The sequence below is a fragment of the Dermacentor andersoni genome, chromosome 9 (genome assembly GCF_023375885.2).
Source record: "Dermacentor andersoni chromosome 9, qqDerAnde1_hic_scaffold, whole genome shotgun sequence".
Lineage (NCBI taxonomy): Eukaryota > Metazoa > Arthropoda > Arachnida > Ixodida > Ixodidae > Dermacentor > Dermacentor andersoni.
Genome location: NC_092822.1, coordinates 24,363,912 through 24,381,809, shown reverse-complemented (window position 1 = coordinate 24,381,809; position 17,898 = coordinate 24,363,912). Strand labels below are relative to the sequence as shown.

General features: G+C 50.2%; 1 protein-coding gene across 6 annotated transcripts in view; it reads left to right on the top strand.

Annotated features, from left to right (window-relative positions):
* Positions 1-17,898, top strand: part of LOC126527312 (phosphatase and actin regulator 2) — a 137,587-nt gene that overhangs the window by 64,988 nt on the left and 54,701 nt on the right. The window contains exon 1 of one of the 6 annotated variants that reach the window (XM_072284452.1): positions 14,661-15,495. The exons of the other annotated variants lie outside the window; for them this stretch is intronic. Within the exon in view, the coding sequence (XP_072140553.1) occupies positions 15,441-15,495 (55 nt within the window). The 5' untranslated portion in view covers positions 14,661-15,440. Of the gene's footprint in view, positions 1-14,660; positions 15,496-17,898 lie in introns of those variants that run through there. 6 annotated transcript variants of the gene reach the window in all.

Here is a 17,898-nt window from a genome sequence, read left to right as displayed (position 1 = left end):
TGCCCGCGGAGCGAGCCCGATTTATAAACGTGAACGCGGCATTCCGGGCACGCTGTCACCCTGAGGTCCTTCACTCTCTCTCTCTCTCTTTCTTTCTCGTCTCTCCAACTTTCTCTCTTCTGTTCTCTCTCTCTCTCTCTCTCTATCCTGTGGCTGGCGCGCAACGTAGCCTGTATAGTCGCATTTGCGCCATAAAACAAGCAAACTTTCTCTTTCGTCTGATGTCGCGTGAGAGAGCTCCTGCTGGCTTCTTGGGAGACCCCCCCCCCCCTCCCCTTCTACCTCGTCATGACCCTGACTCCCTTTCGGCGCCCGGGGTTGGAACCCTTTCGGCGCGCCGCCATTTCGTCCCTGCGGTTGCTCCGCTGGATCCTCGAGGCGGAATTCGCCCGGCTGGGCGAATTCCGTCGCGAATACGCGCTGTCTTTTAGCGGTATACTGGGGAGGGAAATGCGTTTGTTTTGTCGCTAAGGTGAGGGTGGCTCTATTACTCGAGGCCACCGTGAATTACTGCTCACGTGGTCCCTGGTCTAGATGCCATTTTGATGGGGCACGAGGTCGCGGGATTGGATTTCGTCTTTCGGCGGCGCGGTTCCCGTGGTGCGGAATGAGGCAGAAAGCATTTTTTGTGCCGAGCTTTAGGCGCGTGGTAAACAACCCGAAGGGGTTCCCAATTAATTCCTAAAAGTTAGCCATCATACCTAATGATAAAGTGCGGATGCGACAGGCCTGACAAAAAATAGAGTAGATGTAAGCATGAAATGACAACCGCCAAAGCTGATTGATTGGAGATGATACTAGCCACTATCTTAAAATCGGTGTAGTCCATGTTCGCAATGGCACACTGCACTGCTCCACGCCGTACTGTGCACTGCTCCATATGGACGCTGCCCAGTTGGAAGAAGAAAACCGCCTAAAGGAGGCACAACAGGCAGCGAAAGACGCCAGCGAGACAGAGCACGCTGCCCAGCTAAAAGAAAATCGCCCGAAGGAGGCGCCACCCAACGTGGCGCCATCTATCGAGGCGACGCAAAACCTGCGCCGCCGAACTTGCGGACCGCTGACGTTCAAAAGAGCGCTCAGCGTCAAAAGACAAAGAAGTGTACGGTGCCCTGTATCTGCCTTTGGAAATCGCCTATTGGAAATGACAAATAAAACTTCAGCGTACTATAAGTTAGTTTTAGTCATATTGTGACCAAACGTTAGGAAGAACTCGGAAGCAATGTCTTTTGTAGCTGGTTTGGGCAGTAATTAGCGTATGTAATGCGGTCCTGTATAAAGAAAGGGTTGGCGGCCAGAGACTGCATTTAAGTTTTGACTGTTTGCCTGGATGTTTTCGTTTGAGTGCCCGAATTACGGCTCTGCCTTTTGGCTCAAGGCCACTTGAATGTCGCTGGCTTTTCCATGCTTTTCCATGCTTAAAATTAACCTGCCATAAATTACAGATGGACGTTGCTGACAAATAGGCAAGGTAATAATAATAATAATTATTATTATTATTATATTAATATGAAAAGCGAGAATATGGGTTAATTATCTCATTACCTTGAATACAGGGTGATCATTTGTAAGTATTGTGGAATTTTCAGAAACGGTCTTTTGCAGATAACAAAGCTCTAGTCCTTGAGCTTGATTGTTCAGAGTTTAGTTGCACGAGAAATCGAAACACATGTTCAACTAATTAACAAAAATGCACTAATATTTTGAATTAATTTACGGCATATATTGCAATTTACAAATTGTAGCTGGCGAGTTTGCAAGGTGTATCCACTTGGAATGAATTTCCAAAATGACGTCAGTTTGGAGGTATGCGCCATCAAACAAAACGCTCTTTTATGCATTGAAGTACAAATGTAATTGGAACGCCCGTGTATTTCCACTTTGTTAAATAATATCCGTAAACTGCGTGGTGATCCTGCAAATTTATTTCAAGGGCGCAATTCTTGCAAGCTCACCGGTTACAGTTTATAACTACCAATATATGCCGTAAGGTAATGAATTATAAGATGACTAGTGTATTTTTTGTTGATTCGTTGAATGTTTTCCGATTTCTCGTGCTAGTAATGTCCGCATCTTCGAATAATCCACCTCAAGGACAAATACAATACTATCTGCCACGGGCGATTTTTTTTTAAGTTTCATAAATCTTACGATCACCCTGTATAGTAAAGCAATGAGCAGCAACCTAAAATTGTGAGCACGCCAATAAATTTAACATTGAAGGATGCGAGTCCCTCGAATCACCATCACGCATCAACGAAGCCCATGAATTGTATCTTAGGAACAAAGCTAGCAAGATTATATATATATATATATATATATATATATATTATGTTCCCACACTTATCCGTGAGATGGGTGTTAAGATTTATTTCATGTTTCCGAACACTCGGCTGCTTCTGTTGCCCATCTCTTGAGTTCTGTGTTGCCGGCATCTCAGCGTCTTACCCCTCATTTAACTTGACCATTCAGACACATTCTGGGCACACATTCTGGGCACACATTCTGGGGCACATATTCTGGGGCCAGGAATGGACGCATGCGCCCCAGTTGCGCATGCGCGAGTTGCACATACCCGGTCGCTCGACTTGTCCACTCGGCGAGACAGCACCCGCCAAGTGGGAGGGGGGAGGACGAGTCAAAGAACGCTTGGGTGTTTTTTTCTTTTTTTAAAGAAACGATGGCGCAAAGTGTGAACTAAGAAGCTCGTCTCTTCTCGGAGGTTCAGACCAGAAAGAAGAAAAAATCACTTCCGAGCTCTGTGACGTCAGCACACCCGTGGCGACACACAGCGGCGTCCAGGCGCAGCAGCCCGCGGCGCTCAATTTTTGCAGCACCGTCGTTCTTTGCTCCGAACGCACAGTTGCCAATCTTGTTGCGCTGTCACTGGCGCCCGACAGGGTTTTCGAAACCAGTGAAGACACTCGTGATAGAGTGTAACGTGGTAGCTCTTCGGCGGGGGTGGGGTGGAGGGGGGAGGAGTTGCCTTCCCCAGAAATCTCGCTCCGATGAAGTAGAGCGTGCGTGGGAAGTTTGGAGGAACGCCTGTGGTCAGCGAGCATTGCTGTTGCCAGCGTGTGGCCCAAGCCCACCAACACGCGTGTACTTACTGCATACGTGGGAGCCGCGCTTGCGACATCGAGGAATCTGGGCCGGTGGAGATTCCTTAACCCTTTCCCGGCGCCCCGCTGCGTTTCCCGGGTTTCGCAAGAAGCAGCGGGAAATTAAGTGGGGAAGCTTGAGCGCGCTCCCACCGGTGCCGCGTATAGAGATGGCGTGTTCTCTGGCTTTGGTTATGGCTGTGCTTCTCCGACTCTACGCATTCCAAACTCGAGGTGGTGAGTATGGAGGGCTTAATTATAACTGGCATTATGCGTAACGGGATCGGCAGTAGACGTTCTTCTAATGTGTAACACGGACCGGGCGTACCAAAGGTGGCAAGAAAGGTAGTACGAAAGAACCTAGGAAGAGTTAATGTCCAGGCAGCTGCGCAGTTCCTTCCGCTGACGCGATACTCGGGTAGACGTGAGTTTGCTCGGGTGCGTGAATTCTTAAACTTTCCAATTGTCAACGCTGTCCTTAGGCTGCTCCGTTTACGTTACTAGTGTGGTGGCACCCAACTGAAAAATCTTTTAAATTTTGGTCCATACTGCGCCGTGAACCAAAGTATACCGTACGTTACGTGTTACGTGATATAGGTGCCTATGAAAACCTGACTAAAGCCTACGTACTGTTAATCGGTGAACCCCTCGGGAACATAAAAAAAAAAAGTTTTCGCTCACCATAAGGACAGGATGGCATGCACAGAGGACAGCCGGTCATGGTCACGTGGCGTTCCCTTCCGATCTGCCTGTCTGGCATACGCGGAGAGTGGCTGATAGTCTGCCCGACGGGACGGTCGTCGTACGATCGGTGTCTAAAAATGGCACGCTAGACTGCGGGGAATATAAATGTGCCCCCAGAAAAAAAAAAGGGGGGGGGGTGGAGGGGACGGCGTTCCCGTTGCTCTAGCCTTTTCGATCATTCATCGGCCACTGCTCTCTCCTCGCCTGCTGGTTGTTCGACCCCGGGTTCAGGCCGCAGTCTGCCGCCGCCGGCTGGAATGGTTTGCGTCTGCGCTGCAGTTGACTGCACTCACTTGGCGGGGACCGAGTCCGGGGCGCGAGAAACGCGTCTTGAAGTGCGAGTTTAAACCTCAAGACCGTTTCTGATACTAGAGATACTGGGCAGGCTGAACGTAACGAATTCAGCTTGCCGAGAACTCGTAATGCAAATACGGTCAACGTTCCCTATAATTTGTCGGTGCAAAAATCTTGAATGAAATACCCAGCTTCATTATTAAAGCTTTCGAATATTGATCACTCATTAAAAGGTCGCTTTAAAGCGTGTGGCTAAGGTTACCTACTCTTGCTTTTGCTTTGGATTGCAACTTACGATTACTTTTATGTTATGGATTCAAAATTAGCCACATAGGCTGAGGAGCCAGATTATGTCGTCAACCGTATTGTATAGGTGTGCTCGCACAATGCCACAAGCGTTAAAAAAAAGGGGGGGAGGGGCACACCTTCAGGTGGCAGGGGATTGATTCGCAGCCGCGAAGAAATGCAAAAAATAACCATAAATGAAAGCAAAAAAAAAAAAAAGATCGTGTACTTAGATATAGGTGCGCGTTTAAGAATCCTGCGGGTGGTCCAAATTAATTCCTCCACTACAGCCTGTCTGACAATCGTACCTTGGTATCTAGCAGAAAGGGTTACTCTCAGTAATTTACTAAACTGATCCTTAAAGGCCAATCCAGTGAGTGCACCCTAAAATCACACCGGATCGACATTTCACGACTGCTTCATTGGTTCCGGGAAGTCGTTTTCCAAACTGGAGAGGGGGTAGTGTGCTTCAACGCGCACCTCCTCTTTCGAGCGGCGGGCGAGGAGGACATCGAGGCTGCAATTTGTTTGCAGCGCTGCCGAAGGTGCGAGGGGCGCAGAGGCACTATGACTGCGCGGCAGAACATAGTTCCGGGCGTAACTGTCTGATTGATGGCAGGATTAGTTTTGTTGTTGCTGTTGTTGCTTGGGGCATGATACGTTACAGCGGCACGTGGCATGTTAGGACGTTAGCGCATGCACGTCGTGTATATGCCGCGGATTCGGCAACCGCTGAGCAGACGACGGGACGCGGATGAGCACATCTCGAGGGCCACTCGGCCTTCCTATTGGCTAAGGAGCCCTGCAGCTTCCGCAGCCGTGCAAACGACTTGCGACATGAAGTATAGAAGCAAAGAGTGACTAGAGTCCCTGCATAGGCTCTAGGAGTGGGGTAAAGCTTTAGAAGCGGGAATCCGAGTGCGACCCCTGGCTGTAACCTAGCTAGGTAGTGTTGAATTCCTTTCTGCGCACATAGAACGCCGAGAAATGCGGCTTTCCAGGGGCACTTCCATCCCCCTCTTCCTTCTCGCGCTCGCTCGCCTTCATTGCTTGGTTTTCTTCCGTTCTCGTTCTTTTTTTCCTTTTTCTTTAGCTTAGGTACGCACTCCTCGGTTGCGTTAGTGCGACCGATAAACTCGTGACAGATGTGCCCGCTGTAAAAATAGCACCCGGCTGCCTTGCGCGCCAGACTTGATGCCCGCCACGTTTTGGCAAGAAAAAGAAAAAAAAAAAAAGGGGGGGGGCTGTTGTTAATGTCAATTTTTTGTTCCCCTTGCCCCAACATGTTCCGTCCCCCCTCGTCTCGGCTGGCGGGCTTGTTCTTACGCGCTACTTACTTGGATAACGCGTACTCTAGCCCTTCAGTCGAATTACGATTCATTGCGAATGAATACATTGAAATTAAGTGTTCCGGTTTTACGTAGCAAAGGCGCGGTCTGATTATGACGCATGCCTTATTGAGAGGCTCTGGATTAATTTTGACCTCCTGGAGTTTTTCTGGCGTGCATCTAAATATAAATACAGGGGCGTTTTTGCATTTCGCCCCCCCCCCCCCCCCCCCCCCCCCGTTGAATCAATAAACACAAATATGTCACGTCATCTTATGTAAGGTGACACAAACTCCCCTGAGCGGAAGCAAAGATGGTAGGAATATCCTTACGCACTTTTCTGGGGATCCGTCAACAGTGTAGTTAAATTTCGACTAAGTCTACAGTCAGTAGTATAATGTCGCTTTTTACTCGTAGAAAGAAAGCTACGAACCACCGGGCCAAACCACTTGCACAAGTTAATTATTAGCTTCGCGCATTACGAGGAAGGAAAAACTGCTACTTCGCCGTTGCTTACGTAACGCGGAACGTGTGTCATTCCGTCAAATGCGGTGGTAGTACGTAGCTTTAGTAAAGCGGTCACGTACAGCAGTACTCTGCAGCCTGAAGTAAATGATAGTAACATTGGTTAAGCACAGCGGTCATTTGACCCGCAGCTCAGTTTTCGTTTTATTTTATTTATTCACCAATTGCTACTGCTGGACAGAAATGGCAAGATGAAATTCGCGTCCACAAATGCGAGAATCGCAACTGAAGAGGATTGGTCTCGGTCGAGTATAGGAGGAAGGGAGGGAGGGGGGGTCATTTGTTTTTATCTTCTCCAGGACTAGGTATAGTTGGCGTTTCACGTTCCGTGATACCGTGGAAATTCAGTGAGCGGCGTTGCAATGACTTCGTTGGAGACTCTGCTTTTAACGAATTGTCGTTTATAACGAACTCCTTTTTACGTCTCGATGATTTCGTTATAAAGAGGAGTTACTGTATCTTCCGTTCGCAGTAAAAAAAAAAAGGAAGGAGCAAAAGAAATGTCGCCATATGCGTTCCGCATGAGAAAAAAAATACGCGGAAGAAACGTCTACTTCCTTGATGTTGCAATGTGTGCGCATGGAATGGGCGGTGAAGCCTGGTTCTCGTCGCTAACTGCCGAATCGTTCTCTCTCTCTCTCTCTCGAACGGTTTGGTTGCCTTGGCTGCTCGCCGAGCATTTCGTCGTCTGGGGCGGATCTGCGCATTCCACAGTTGGGTGGGAGGCTACGCAAGATGGCGCCTGCGTAGGGCCTCGCATCTGGCTCCCCGCTGGCTCTTCTACGCAGTCATGCCTTCAACGGTTCTTTAAGCGCGGTGTGTTAAATAATAATAAATAAATAATATATGCCGCCAAACACGGTGTGTCTTCTGCTGGCACGCCTTCGTCCGCGCATCAGTGCATTCCACGCAACAATGCCTGCGGTATATACGATGCTGTCAGCGACGCGCGCCCGGCACATTCAACGGCCTCGTAAAATCCGCGCACGGCGGCTGTGTTGCTATACTTCGCCTGCCTGGCTGTTAGGTGCGTGTTCGAACAGACGACGTCGTTATGTTCTCTCTCGTTTTTTTTTTTTTTTTTTTCACTTGAGTTTCGTCTGCTTTCCGTCTGTTCCCGTACCCGCTCCTTTCGCGCGTCTGTGCGTTCGAGAGTGCCAGAAGTCATCAGTAAACTTGTTCCATGCCTTTACTGTTTGTTGTTCTGTGTTCTATGTTATGTTTATTTTATTTTTTACCCATGGCGTCATTCTTTTGGGCATATACGCGAACGAAGCTCTTGAAACGAGCAAAGAAAGAAAGAAATCGTGACTGCTTAGCGCGTCCCTAACTGTCCGAATACGGTGAACGAGCCGCTCCTTTCCTTCTTTGTTTCTTTTTCTTTTTTTGGAAATCGCGCCGCGCGTCGTTAAACAGCGGCCGTGAATCGTCTGTCTGAATCGCATGCCCGTGTGTGTTTATGGCCATTTTTGTGCCGCTGTCATCGTTCTGCGCCGAATCGTGTGTGTATAAGAGGTGTGGAGCTGCTGGAAATGGCCACCCTCGCTTTCTCAAATGAACAAAAAAAAAGGGGGGGGGGGAGGCGTACAATGCAGCAGCAGCTTACACCGAAGCGCGGACTATTTTCAGGTGCGGACGAACAACGAGCGATTCTTATTTCTTCCCTATATTTTTTTTTTTTTGTATTTCTTGGGGGCACGCGCGATGGAGTCACCGTCCGAGTATACGTGGCCAATTCTACACAGCCTGGCCCGTGGACAGGTGATACACCTTCGTACTGAAGCTGTGGACCTCGATACGCGAAGGCTGTCAAACGTCGATCGAACGAGCTTCACTGGTCGGTTGAGGCAAAGTTCGTTCGTATTCCGCGCGCCACTGGAATACACGCAGTTTCTATTAGAAAACAATCCGTATCATGTGTCACTATGGCTTTCTTCATTATCACTCCGCTGTTTGAAGTCGCCCGCGTTCTCGGCGAGCGCCGAAAAAGAAAGAGAAATAATAAAGTGAGCGTTGTTTTATCTTTCGCGTGTATTGCTCGCGACATTTTGTAAAGAACAATTCACATATAAGCGCACAATGCGATTCGAGCTCGTTGCGTGCACTCGTGCTATTTTTGCCGAGTTTTGTTTACGCGTAATCAACCCCGCTGCTGCGCGCGTGTGCAGTGTATAGCCTTACGCCCCCGTGTCAGCGTAATTTATAGCCGCGGCAGTGTCGGAACGCTGCATGTGCGAAGACGTACGCTGGTGCATCGACCATTACGATGCGTCGTGCAAACTGTAATAAATTCTTGCGTTTTATGCGTGTCATAACTGTGCGATCTGATTACGAGGCACGCAGTAATGTGGTACCCAATGCACGGTACGCGTGTGTGTGTGTGTGTGTGTGTGTGTGTGTGTGTGTGTGTGTGTGTGTGTGTGTGTGTGTGTGTGTGTGTGTGTGTGTGTGTGTGTGTGTGTGTGTGTGTGTGTGTGTGTGTGTGTGTGTGTGTGTGTGTGTGTGTGTGTGTGTGTGTGTGTGTTCATCATTCCCCCTACGAATTAGAAGTCGCCGGCTTCGATGAACCTGGTATCTCTAGACGCAGCAAAAAGTAACCGAAACTTCAGGACCGCTGTGCATGGAACTTCCGTTTTAGAAGTTAACGGTGCAAACTACGCGTTCTCAGAGTTCTTATTTTAGTAGGAATGCTGCGGTAGTTTTTGGACCGTGAACCGTTGCGACTGCAAATGATTCTCGGGGGCACTTCTTGCTGGGATAGTTGGTTGCACAGCTATTATAAGAGGAGCGTAAATGAACTACGTACAGAGGAAGGAGATCGACAAGAGGAGCGCCTGTCGGTAACCCGGGCTCTGACTTTGCCGGCGCCTGTGGTGTATAGCTTCCACCGCGCTGCACGGTATTAGTAAGGTTTGAGCATACGCGAAAGGGGTCGCGTCGCCGTTGCCTGGTGCTCCATGTCGAGGTCTTGATTAATGGCCGCCGTATCTCGTTCGCCGTCTCATTCATGCTAACACGATACTCGAGCCTCTCCTCCAGCCTCTCCCCTCCTCAACCCCCCCCCCCCCCCCCCGCTGCTACTTTGGAACAATCTGTCGGTCCTCTCCTCGGTGTGTGCAAGGCACCTTTCTCTCTCCCCTTCTTTTGCATTGCGGGTTTCTCTGGTGATGGCGTCTATGCACATGTGCACACGCACACACACACACACACACACACACTCGCACACACACACACACACACACTCGCACACACACACACACACACACTCGCACACACACACACACGCGCACACACACACACACACTCGCACACACACACACACACACACACTCGCACACATACAGACACTCGCTCTCGGCTCGCACACACACCTTTGCTTTTTCTCTCTGTCGCCAGTGCAGCATTAGTGCACTGTCCGGCTCGGGTGTTGAACCGAGCGCTCGACACCCGTGTTTGTTTCTTTATTTTTTGCGCTCATTCTCTATGCTGTAATCATACTTGTCGCCGGGTCTCCTGTTGCTATCTGCTACTTGCTGTCCGCACCATTGTGTGAGCCGGTTGGAGGCTGCAGCGAACCTTTGTTCTACTTTGTCTTCTTTCGCACGTTTGTCTCCGTTGGGTTCCGCTTTCCTACGGGTGTTCTGCTCTCTGGCCGCTCGCTGTCGCGCCGTCATCTTGTTTTGCTGTATTCTGCCTTAGGGGCTGTAGCATGTAGACGCTGCGGCTGCTCGAAGCATAGTCATCTTTAGTTGTCCACTGCACGACCTCGAACATTGAGCTCGGTGGTTTCGATTCCCAGCCACCATTCAGTATGTGTGGAATGTTTCCAAAGAAAGAGAACGCGCGCGCGTCTGTCTCTCTCTCTCTCTCTCTCTCTGTGTGTGTGTGTGTGTGTGTGTGTGTGTGTGTGTGTGTGTAATATTGCTCGTGTAATCCGCCGTGGTTGCTTAGCGGCTATGGTGTTGGACTGCTAAGCACGAGGTCCCGGGATCGAATCCCGACCACGGCGGCCGCATTTCGATGGGGGCGAGCTGCGAAAAACACCCGTGCACTTAGATTTAGGTGCACGTTAAAGAACTCCACGTGACCGAAATTTCCGGATTCCCGCACTACGTCGTGCCTCGGAATCAGATCGTGGTTTTGGCACGTAAAACCCCATATATATATATATATATATATATATATATATATATATATATATATATATATATATATATATATATATATATATATATATATATATATAGTGTGTGTGCGTGTGCGTGCGTGTGTGTGCGTGTGTGTGTGTGTGTGTGTGTGTGTGTGTCTGTGTGTGTGTGTGTGTGTGTGTATTGCTCGTGCACATACGCTTAGAACACGACAGGTGGTTGAAAGTTGGAGTAACCCGGAACCCTCGGCGGCTGCTGCTAGCAAGCAGTGTCTTTCGTTTAGAATTCGCTAAATCGGGGATTTCGATAAGTCTAGTTTCGTCCGTTTTCCTTTCGCAGTCGGTGCCCGCCTTCTCCGCTTCGCGCCCGTCTGTGTGGCACGTGAGTTACGTTGCACGATTCCACGATGCTTCTTGGATGTCTTGGAAGACCATAGAGAACGCAGTGGCGCACGCGCGTGTACTCATTTCCTCCTCCTCGTCCTCCTCGGCGTCCCAGTTACACACATTGTCGTGCGACCGTGACCTTGTCCGGGGGCGTGACGGTTCCTCTTCGATTCATTTGCGTTACGCGTGCGCTAGCGCCGGCGCCCGCCCGCCCGCCGTCTTACGCAAAACAGTTTTTTGGTTCTTGCTTACGCACGCACGTACGCACGCACGCTCGCGTGGCGAATCCTTCCTCTCACCGCGCGAGCCTCGCTTAGGCACGGGTTGCCGCTTTCCTACGGCTTGAACGCATGGGAGAGCATTCCGTGCTGAGCACGGCCGTTTCAATTTCTTTGTGTTCTCTGTTGAGGCGAGTCTTCTTTCCCGCCTGATTTTTTTTTCTTTTCTTTAGCCGTCGCGGTTTCACCTGTTTCTCGTATTTTTTTTTTTTCGGTGTAATGTTCTTCCTTTCTTTATTCCTTTCTTACTTTCTTTTCTTTACGGTACGGCGAATGCGTAGAGGCTTCCTCGTCGTGAACGACGTTGCGCAACTTTACCTGCTACTGCATACGCCGACTTCGAGGCTTTCCTTTCAATTTTTCCTTTTCTGTTTTGGTATCTCAGCATGTCCGAGGCTTTCCTTTCAGTTTTTCTTTCCTTTTCTGTTTTATTTCAGCGCTCCGAACGAAGAGGGCATAGAATGAACTGGTGATTGTGGTAGTAGCAGCAGCAGCAGATACTGTTAAGTTGGGCAGTTGTAATTGTGGGCGCGGTAGTACCAACGGCGGTAGGGGTATTACTGGGCCGTAGCAAGTAGTAGTGGTTGGGATGATTGTAGTGGTGGCACTAACTATGGTTGTAGTAGCAGCAGCAGCGTAGTATTCAAGTAACAGCAGGTCGAGGCCTGCTTCTACTTGGTTGGTAGTAGAAGCTGGTACCTACTAGTAGTACCACTACGAGGTGATACTATTGCCACTGCAGTGTACTTTCTGACAGTGCAGAGAGAGAGAGAGACAGAAGGGAATGAGGAAAGGCAGGGAGGTTAATCCGTCTGAGTCCAGTTTGCTACCCTACAATTCTTCTGACAGTGCAACTGCCGCTACCTGTCTACTGTACTTCTGCTTAGATCACTCGTCTTCTATGAAGACACTATTACTGCTTGTTATTACACGTTATATTACGTTCTGTACTTTAGTAGCGAGTGACTCTGGCCTTTGAGTAAGCTAGAGTACCGCTGGTCTTTTGAGTAATAGTGGAGAGTATTTATTTCTTGCTCTTCCGTCGATGGCGTTGTCCTTTCGTCTCCCCCCCCCCCTTTTTTTTTTTTTCTTTCTTTGCGTGCACAGATTGACCCGATTGCGACACGGGCTGCTCACTTATATATCGAAGAGAGCGATCTCGTGTCGGACGCGCCATTTTGGTGTGGCGGAGAATGGAAACGGCGTGATACAGAGGGAAGGAACAAAAAGAGAAAAGCAAATGTAGAAACAAGACGATGCCTCTACACCGCTCCTCCGTCTTCCTCTGCGAAAGCATTGTCTGGCGCGCTTGTGTATATGGCTGGATAGGAAAGGGAAGTGGCCTCCGATATATAAGCGAATCCCCGCCATGGACGACGGCTGCGGTTTGATGTTGTTCCGCTGTACGGGCAAGCAGTATACCGTGTTTCTCTCCAATCTGCACCCACCCCCATGTTACGACCTTTTCGTTCGTCTCTTTCTCGCCGACACCCCGTGACTGATCTGCCTTCAGACGGCTGCTTGCACTTCGTGAAGCAGGTAAAACAAATGAACGTTTGAGATTGAATTAGGGGGTTTTACGTGCCAAAAGCACGATCTAGATTATGAGGCGCGCCGTAACGGGAAGGATGGGGAAGGAAGGGGGGGGGGGGGGCAATTTGAGGGTAACTTTGGTCGCCTTTGGTTCTTTAACGTGCACCTAAATCTAAACACACGAGCAGGTATTTTTTTTTCATTCCGCCCCCATTGGAATGCGACCGGTATCGGACCCGCTACCTCGCCATGCCCATCAAGCTATACTGCGGTGGGTGAGGCGTCGCAGTGACCACATTCTGAGTACGCGAGAATCGCTGAATCTCAAGGTATGCGGAAGCCTACTCGCGAGAGTTGGCGTGCCAAGTTCAGGCCTAGTTTTTTACTCTGGTAATGCTGATTACCATAATGGTAACGATGCTAAATTAACTGAAGTAGTGTTTTAAACGAACGCCTTATCAATCCGAAGTGATTTATTGTTTCTCTTTGGTGCGTCCTTAAATTCGAGGCTTTACGGTAACGGTGCTTCTCTTCTTGGCTTTATATATATAATCCCCCCCCCCCCCTGGTCTTGGTTGAACGAGGTTCTCTCAGGAGCGACCGCGGCGTTATAGTTGGTAGATGGCTTCGCCGGGTTGTATCCGAGAAAGGCACACGTTCCCGCCGGACTCGACTTCGATCAATCTCCTCTCTTTGTTGTGCGTTATTCTCTTCCCGCCGCCAAAGTCTGTAGGCATCGCTCGGAATACGATATGAGAACCCACACCCCTTCCTCCTTCCCTCCCTCTCCCTCTTGCGTCTCCGATATCCTTTCTCCTTCTCCATCAAGTTCGCCACTCGGTTCTTTGACTGCCCTCACGCGTGGGAGGTTGGTTTTGCCGCATTGGAGAGCGCTGTGCCCCGACACACACGCACACACACGCTCACTCTCCGGGCGTAGGCGTGTTTCGTGTTCATATCGTTTTTATTTGCCTCAATGCGCACATACACATTGTGCAAGGATGTGATGGAAAAATAGCCGATGCTGGTGTGGAGACCCGTCTTGGAGTACATTTTGCAGTGGCAAAAAAAAAAAAAAAAAAGATGAAAAAGTATGAAGACCATTGGTGGTTATGTAAGTTACAAGAATTTTTAATCGAAGTTGAGATGGAGACAGTAATTTCGTCTCGCGAAGCCATCGTAACGCGAATGTTAAAGGAAAGAGAGACCTACTATGCATCAAAATGATGGCACATGCAACAGAATGGAAATAATCAGAATTTCGTATTGTCTTATTGTACATTGCTAGCTCACGAAACCTTCGAGAAATAATGCTTTTTTCAGGATGGCTTTTAGTTAGTTTTTTTTTTTTTTTTTTTTGTTGGGGGGGAAGGCGAGGGGGCGAGGGGGGTTATACGACGCGGATTTAATATTCAGCGCTTCCGACAGGTGGCATCCAGATCGCAACAGGGGTTGGAGAACAACCCCAGCGCCTCCCGTTATTTCTCCACTCTAGGGTGTTCTGTTGTTTATCGCGACGCTGAGGGTTGAATTCCCGGCCACTGTGAAGCTTCGGTTCCGCGGAACATTGTAAGTGTGAAATATATAATTAATCTGTGCTGAGTACGTATATCGTGTTCTTAATGTTGGGTGTACCAGAGAAATCGAACTACTTATTCTACGTATCTTACGAAGTGTTAAGCTTATCAAATAATTTCTGAGAAGTAAAACGAAAATGGCATATCGACATCGATTGTGAAAAGCAGTCGATTAAACTTTATACTGAGCCTTACGGACCGTAATCCCCTTTCACGGGACCGTTCGAGTTTGAAACGTGGTGTTGCCCGTAAAAAAACGTCCCAACACGCCCGATACCAAACAGCATGGCATCTGAGATTGCCGGGCTGCTTCGATCTTGGAGGCCGTGCTCAGGCAACGCGCCTCTTCTCGTCGCCAGTTTCGTTATCGTCCGGCGTTGCGGTTCGCGGGTCTGCCGACAGGGGCGCGGCCGTCGCTATGGGCGGTGCCACCGCGCGCTTCGTCTGCTGCCGCCGTCGCTGCGCATGTGCCGCCCTCTATGCGGCATCCGCAGAATTCTCGCTGCGGTCGAGGGAGAGGAGGAAGGAGAGCGCATCGTCCTCTCTCTCACCCGTGCGCTGCGCGAGGCGTTTCTTTTTTCATCGTTGACGCGTTCCAGCGCTGCTACGATCCGATCGACTGACTGCCGTGGCAGGCTGTGCGCCGTGTGCTGCTGGTGGAGTGGTGTCAGTGGGAAGTCCGCTTAGCGAGCGCTCTGGTTGTTCCTGCGTCGTGCTTCTTTTCCCGTCCGCTTGTTTCCGTGCCGCGTCGGAGTCCAACAACGTCCTGCGCTGCGAAAGAGAAAGCGCCGTCGGAATTTCGGGCTTCGCTCCTCCGGCCCGGCCCGCCTCTCTTCGATCAACGCCGCAGTGTCTGTTGGGGGCTGTGCCACCCTGTGTCATTTCTTTTTTTGCCCCCGCCGCCCCATTCCACCGGCAGGCGATCCGACGAGCCGAGATCGCTCCTCGTTAAGCGACGATTACGACGTGGTGTCTCTTCTCGGTTTCTGCCGTTGCCGCGGCTCTCTGGTGTGGAGTTAGCTCGGTACGGAGAAATGACCAATGGCGCCTGCGGCTTGCGCTCCGGCCCCTCTGTCGGCGTGCCGCTCCTCGGATGCTAGCGGCGACCGTTGGCCGAAGGCTGCTGCCGTGCCTGCGCTGCTGCGGGCGCCCCGACTTGAAGGAAGCGTCGACGTCGTCGTCTCTGCTGGCGTACTTGCGCTGTCAGTCGCCGCCGCCGCCGCCGACTCAACGCATCCGAGATGGGTGAACGCCGCTCTAAGGTCTCACGCAGCCGCAGTGCCTTTAGTCTACGAGGTATGGTCACGCGTTTACAGACCTTATTTACTTATACCTCTGCTTTCTTTCCTCGTTTTCATTGCGCCTGCATGTCCGGATGGTGTCGGCTAGGAAAAATTTGCGGTGGTGTCAAGGTCACAGTCGCAGCGCCGAGAGGTGTGTTGCCGCGTGGTGGCGCGAGGAATGTGTGTGTGTGTGTGTCAGGTGTTTGGCTTGCGGCGCGCGATGGATTACCAATCGCTCGCGTTCGAGGGGGCTTGTTCACTGCGCTTTCCGCGGAGAATCACTGAACTGGTCTGTCGATTAGCCCGTGAGTTGTCAGTGAGCGTTGCGATACATGCGGAGAAATAATACAGCGCGCGACACTCCTAAAGAGAGCGCCGGCGGGGGGCCAATATTGCCGGCTGTCGGCACCGATCGGGGCAGTTGGCGGCCCGCAGTGCGTGTAGCGAGTCAAACGCCTGTCCACGCCTGGTGTTCGGAACGGTGTCCTCCCTAATTGATCGGCAGCCAGGTTGTCTGCAGTGCCGAAAAGCTTGTCTGAGGAGGTTACACCTAACTGCGACGTGCACTGTGACGTGGCATTCTTATAATTAGTCGGTACTTATGTATATGACCACCCGAGAGGCCTCGACACTCTGAAGCCGGAGCGCGGCATCATAGGACGGAGTGAAGCTTTGGTCGGCATTGTTGTCAAGCCAACCGCGAGAGAGAGAGAGAGAGAGAGAAAGAAAAAGCAGGACAACACGCGCACGTAGCAACAACAAGATGGCAGACTCGATCTTTCCGATTTCGTTAACTTAATTACTACGAGCAGCTGTTCTGCAACCCACCGCGCTGGTTCAGTAGTTGTGGCGTTGTACCGTCGATCACGAGGTCGCGGGTTTGATCCCCGACTCTGGTGGTCGCATTCTGATGGGGACGGACGGAATGCGAAAAAAAAAAAAAAGCTTGGGTATAGCTTGTCTTGGGTGCGCGTTAAACAGCCCTAGGTGGTGAAAATTTCGGCAGCTTCGAAGCATTGGACCTCGGCTGCCGAAGTAACGTTGTTTAAAACAGTTGTACGTTCCCCACGTGACTTCTTTCCTTGTTCGCGCGCCACTTAAGTTACAACACTGTATGTCATCTTGCAAAAAAAAAAAAAACAAAAAGATTGCTGCTCACGTTCGAGTGTCTTTTGGCGAAAAATAAAATTAAAAGAAATACAATGTGGGTCTTAGATACTCACAGAACAGCCTGACATTCTTTTTCCCCTTTCGCAGATATCTTTTGGCCTAATTTTGTTAACGTAAAGAACCGCAACCTGCAAAGCTGTGCTTCCATTACCCGGACCGCCGCGCGATAATTTATATCGGTCGGAAAAATTGCGAACGGGAGGGGCACCTTCAGCACTTTCTCTTATCTCCTAAGTGAAACCTGTTTCTCTCCAGACAAGCTTTTCGCCGACATCGTCGCTTACACGGTGTAGCCGGCGTCAGCACACAGCTGGCGAGGGAGTTTCACCCCGAGGTCGCAGTAATGTCATTTTCCCATTCTGTAACACGCTTAATTCCGGCGGCCTGCAAATTGAAAAATCGTGGGTCTGGCTCGCGCCGTGTTGTCAGTTGACAGCGCGCCCGTCATAAACAGGGAAGGGGGGGGGGGGGGGGTGAAGGTTCGTGTTCTGCCGAGATACTCTGGCGTAATTGACGCGTGCTGGTCGGCCGACGCAAACCTGGAGGGAGTAGTAAATTGCCCCCCTGCGCTGAATTCCGTCGTCGCTGAAGACGGCACAGAAAGAAAAAAACGCGGGGACGAAAGCATTCAGTCTGGTCTGACCAGTTGAGCGAGGAGAGGGAAAAGGGTATGATACGTGATCTGGCGTCTGTCCGATAACAGAATGCGTGATTTTTTTTTTTTTTACATCACCTCGTATGCTACGGGAGGGGATATATATATGCGGCGTGTTTTCTGCGACTGTCACGCGTTATAAAAAAGAATCTTCGTGACTTGTCCACACGTCGCAGTAGTGGCACCGTGGTTTTTCGCTTTGCGGGCAAAGCCTGTCTGTTGTGCGATGGACGTCCCATGTCTCGCGTCTGTACTCCATTCCAGTCGTGTTTTGTCATTTAATTTTTGCGTCTAACCGTTTTCTGCGGCCTCTTGTGCGTTGACGTGATCGCGGCCGCCATCTTGGGGGGGTACTATAAGCACGTCGAGAAAAACCGCGTAAACAAGAAACGTGACAGCACGACAGGCACGTTTCGCGCTCAGCGACAAATTTACGGCAGTGATAATCCGGTGAAAAGCGGTTACCGTTAAAAAAAAAAAGAAAGCAAAACATTGCACGCGAGATAAAATGGTGCACTGGCTTCATCGTGAACTGCCAAGTTTGGGTTTACTAGCATGGTTAGGGCCTGCGTCCATAACGTCGCGTAAAAA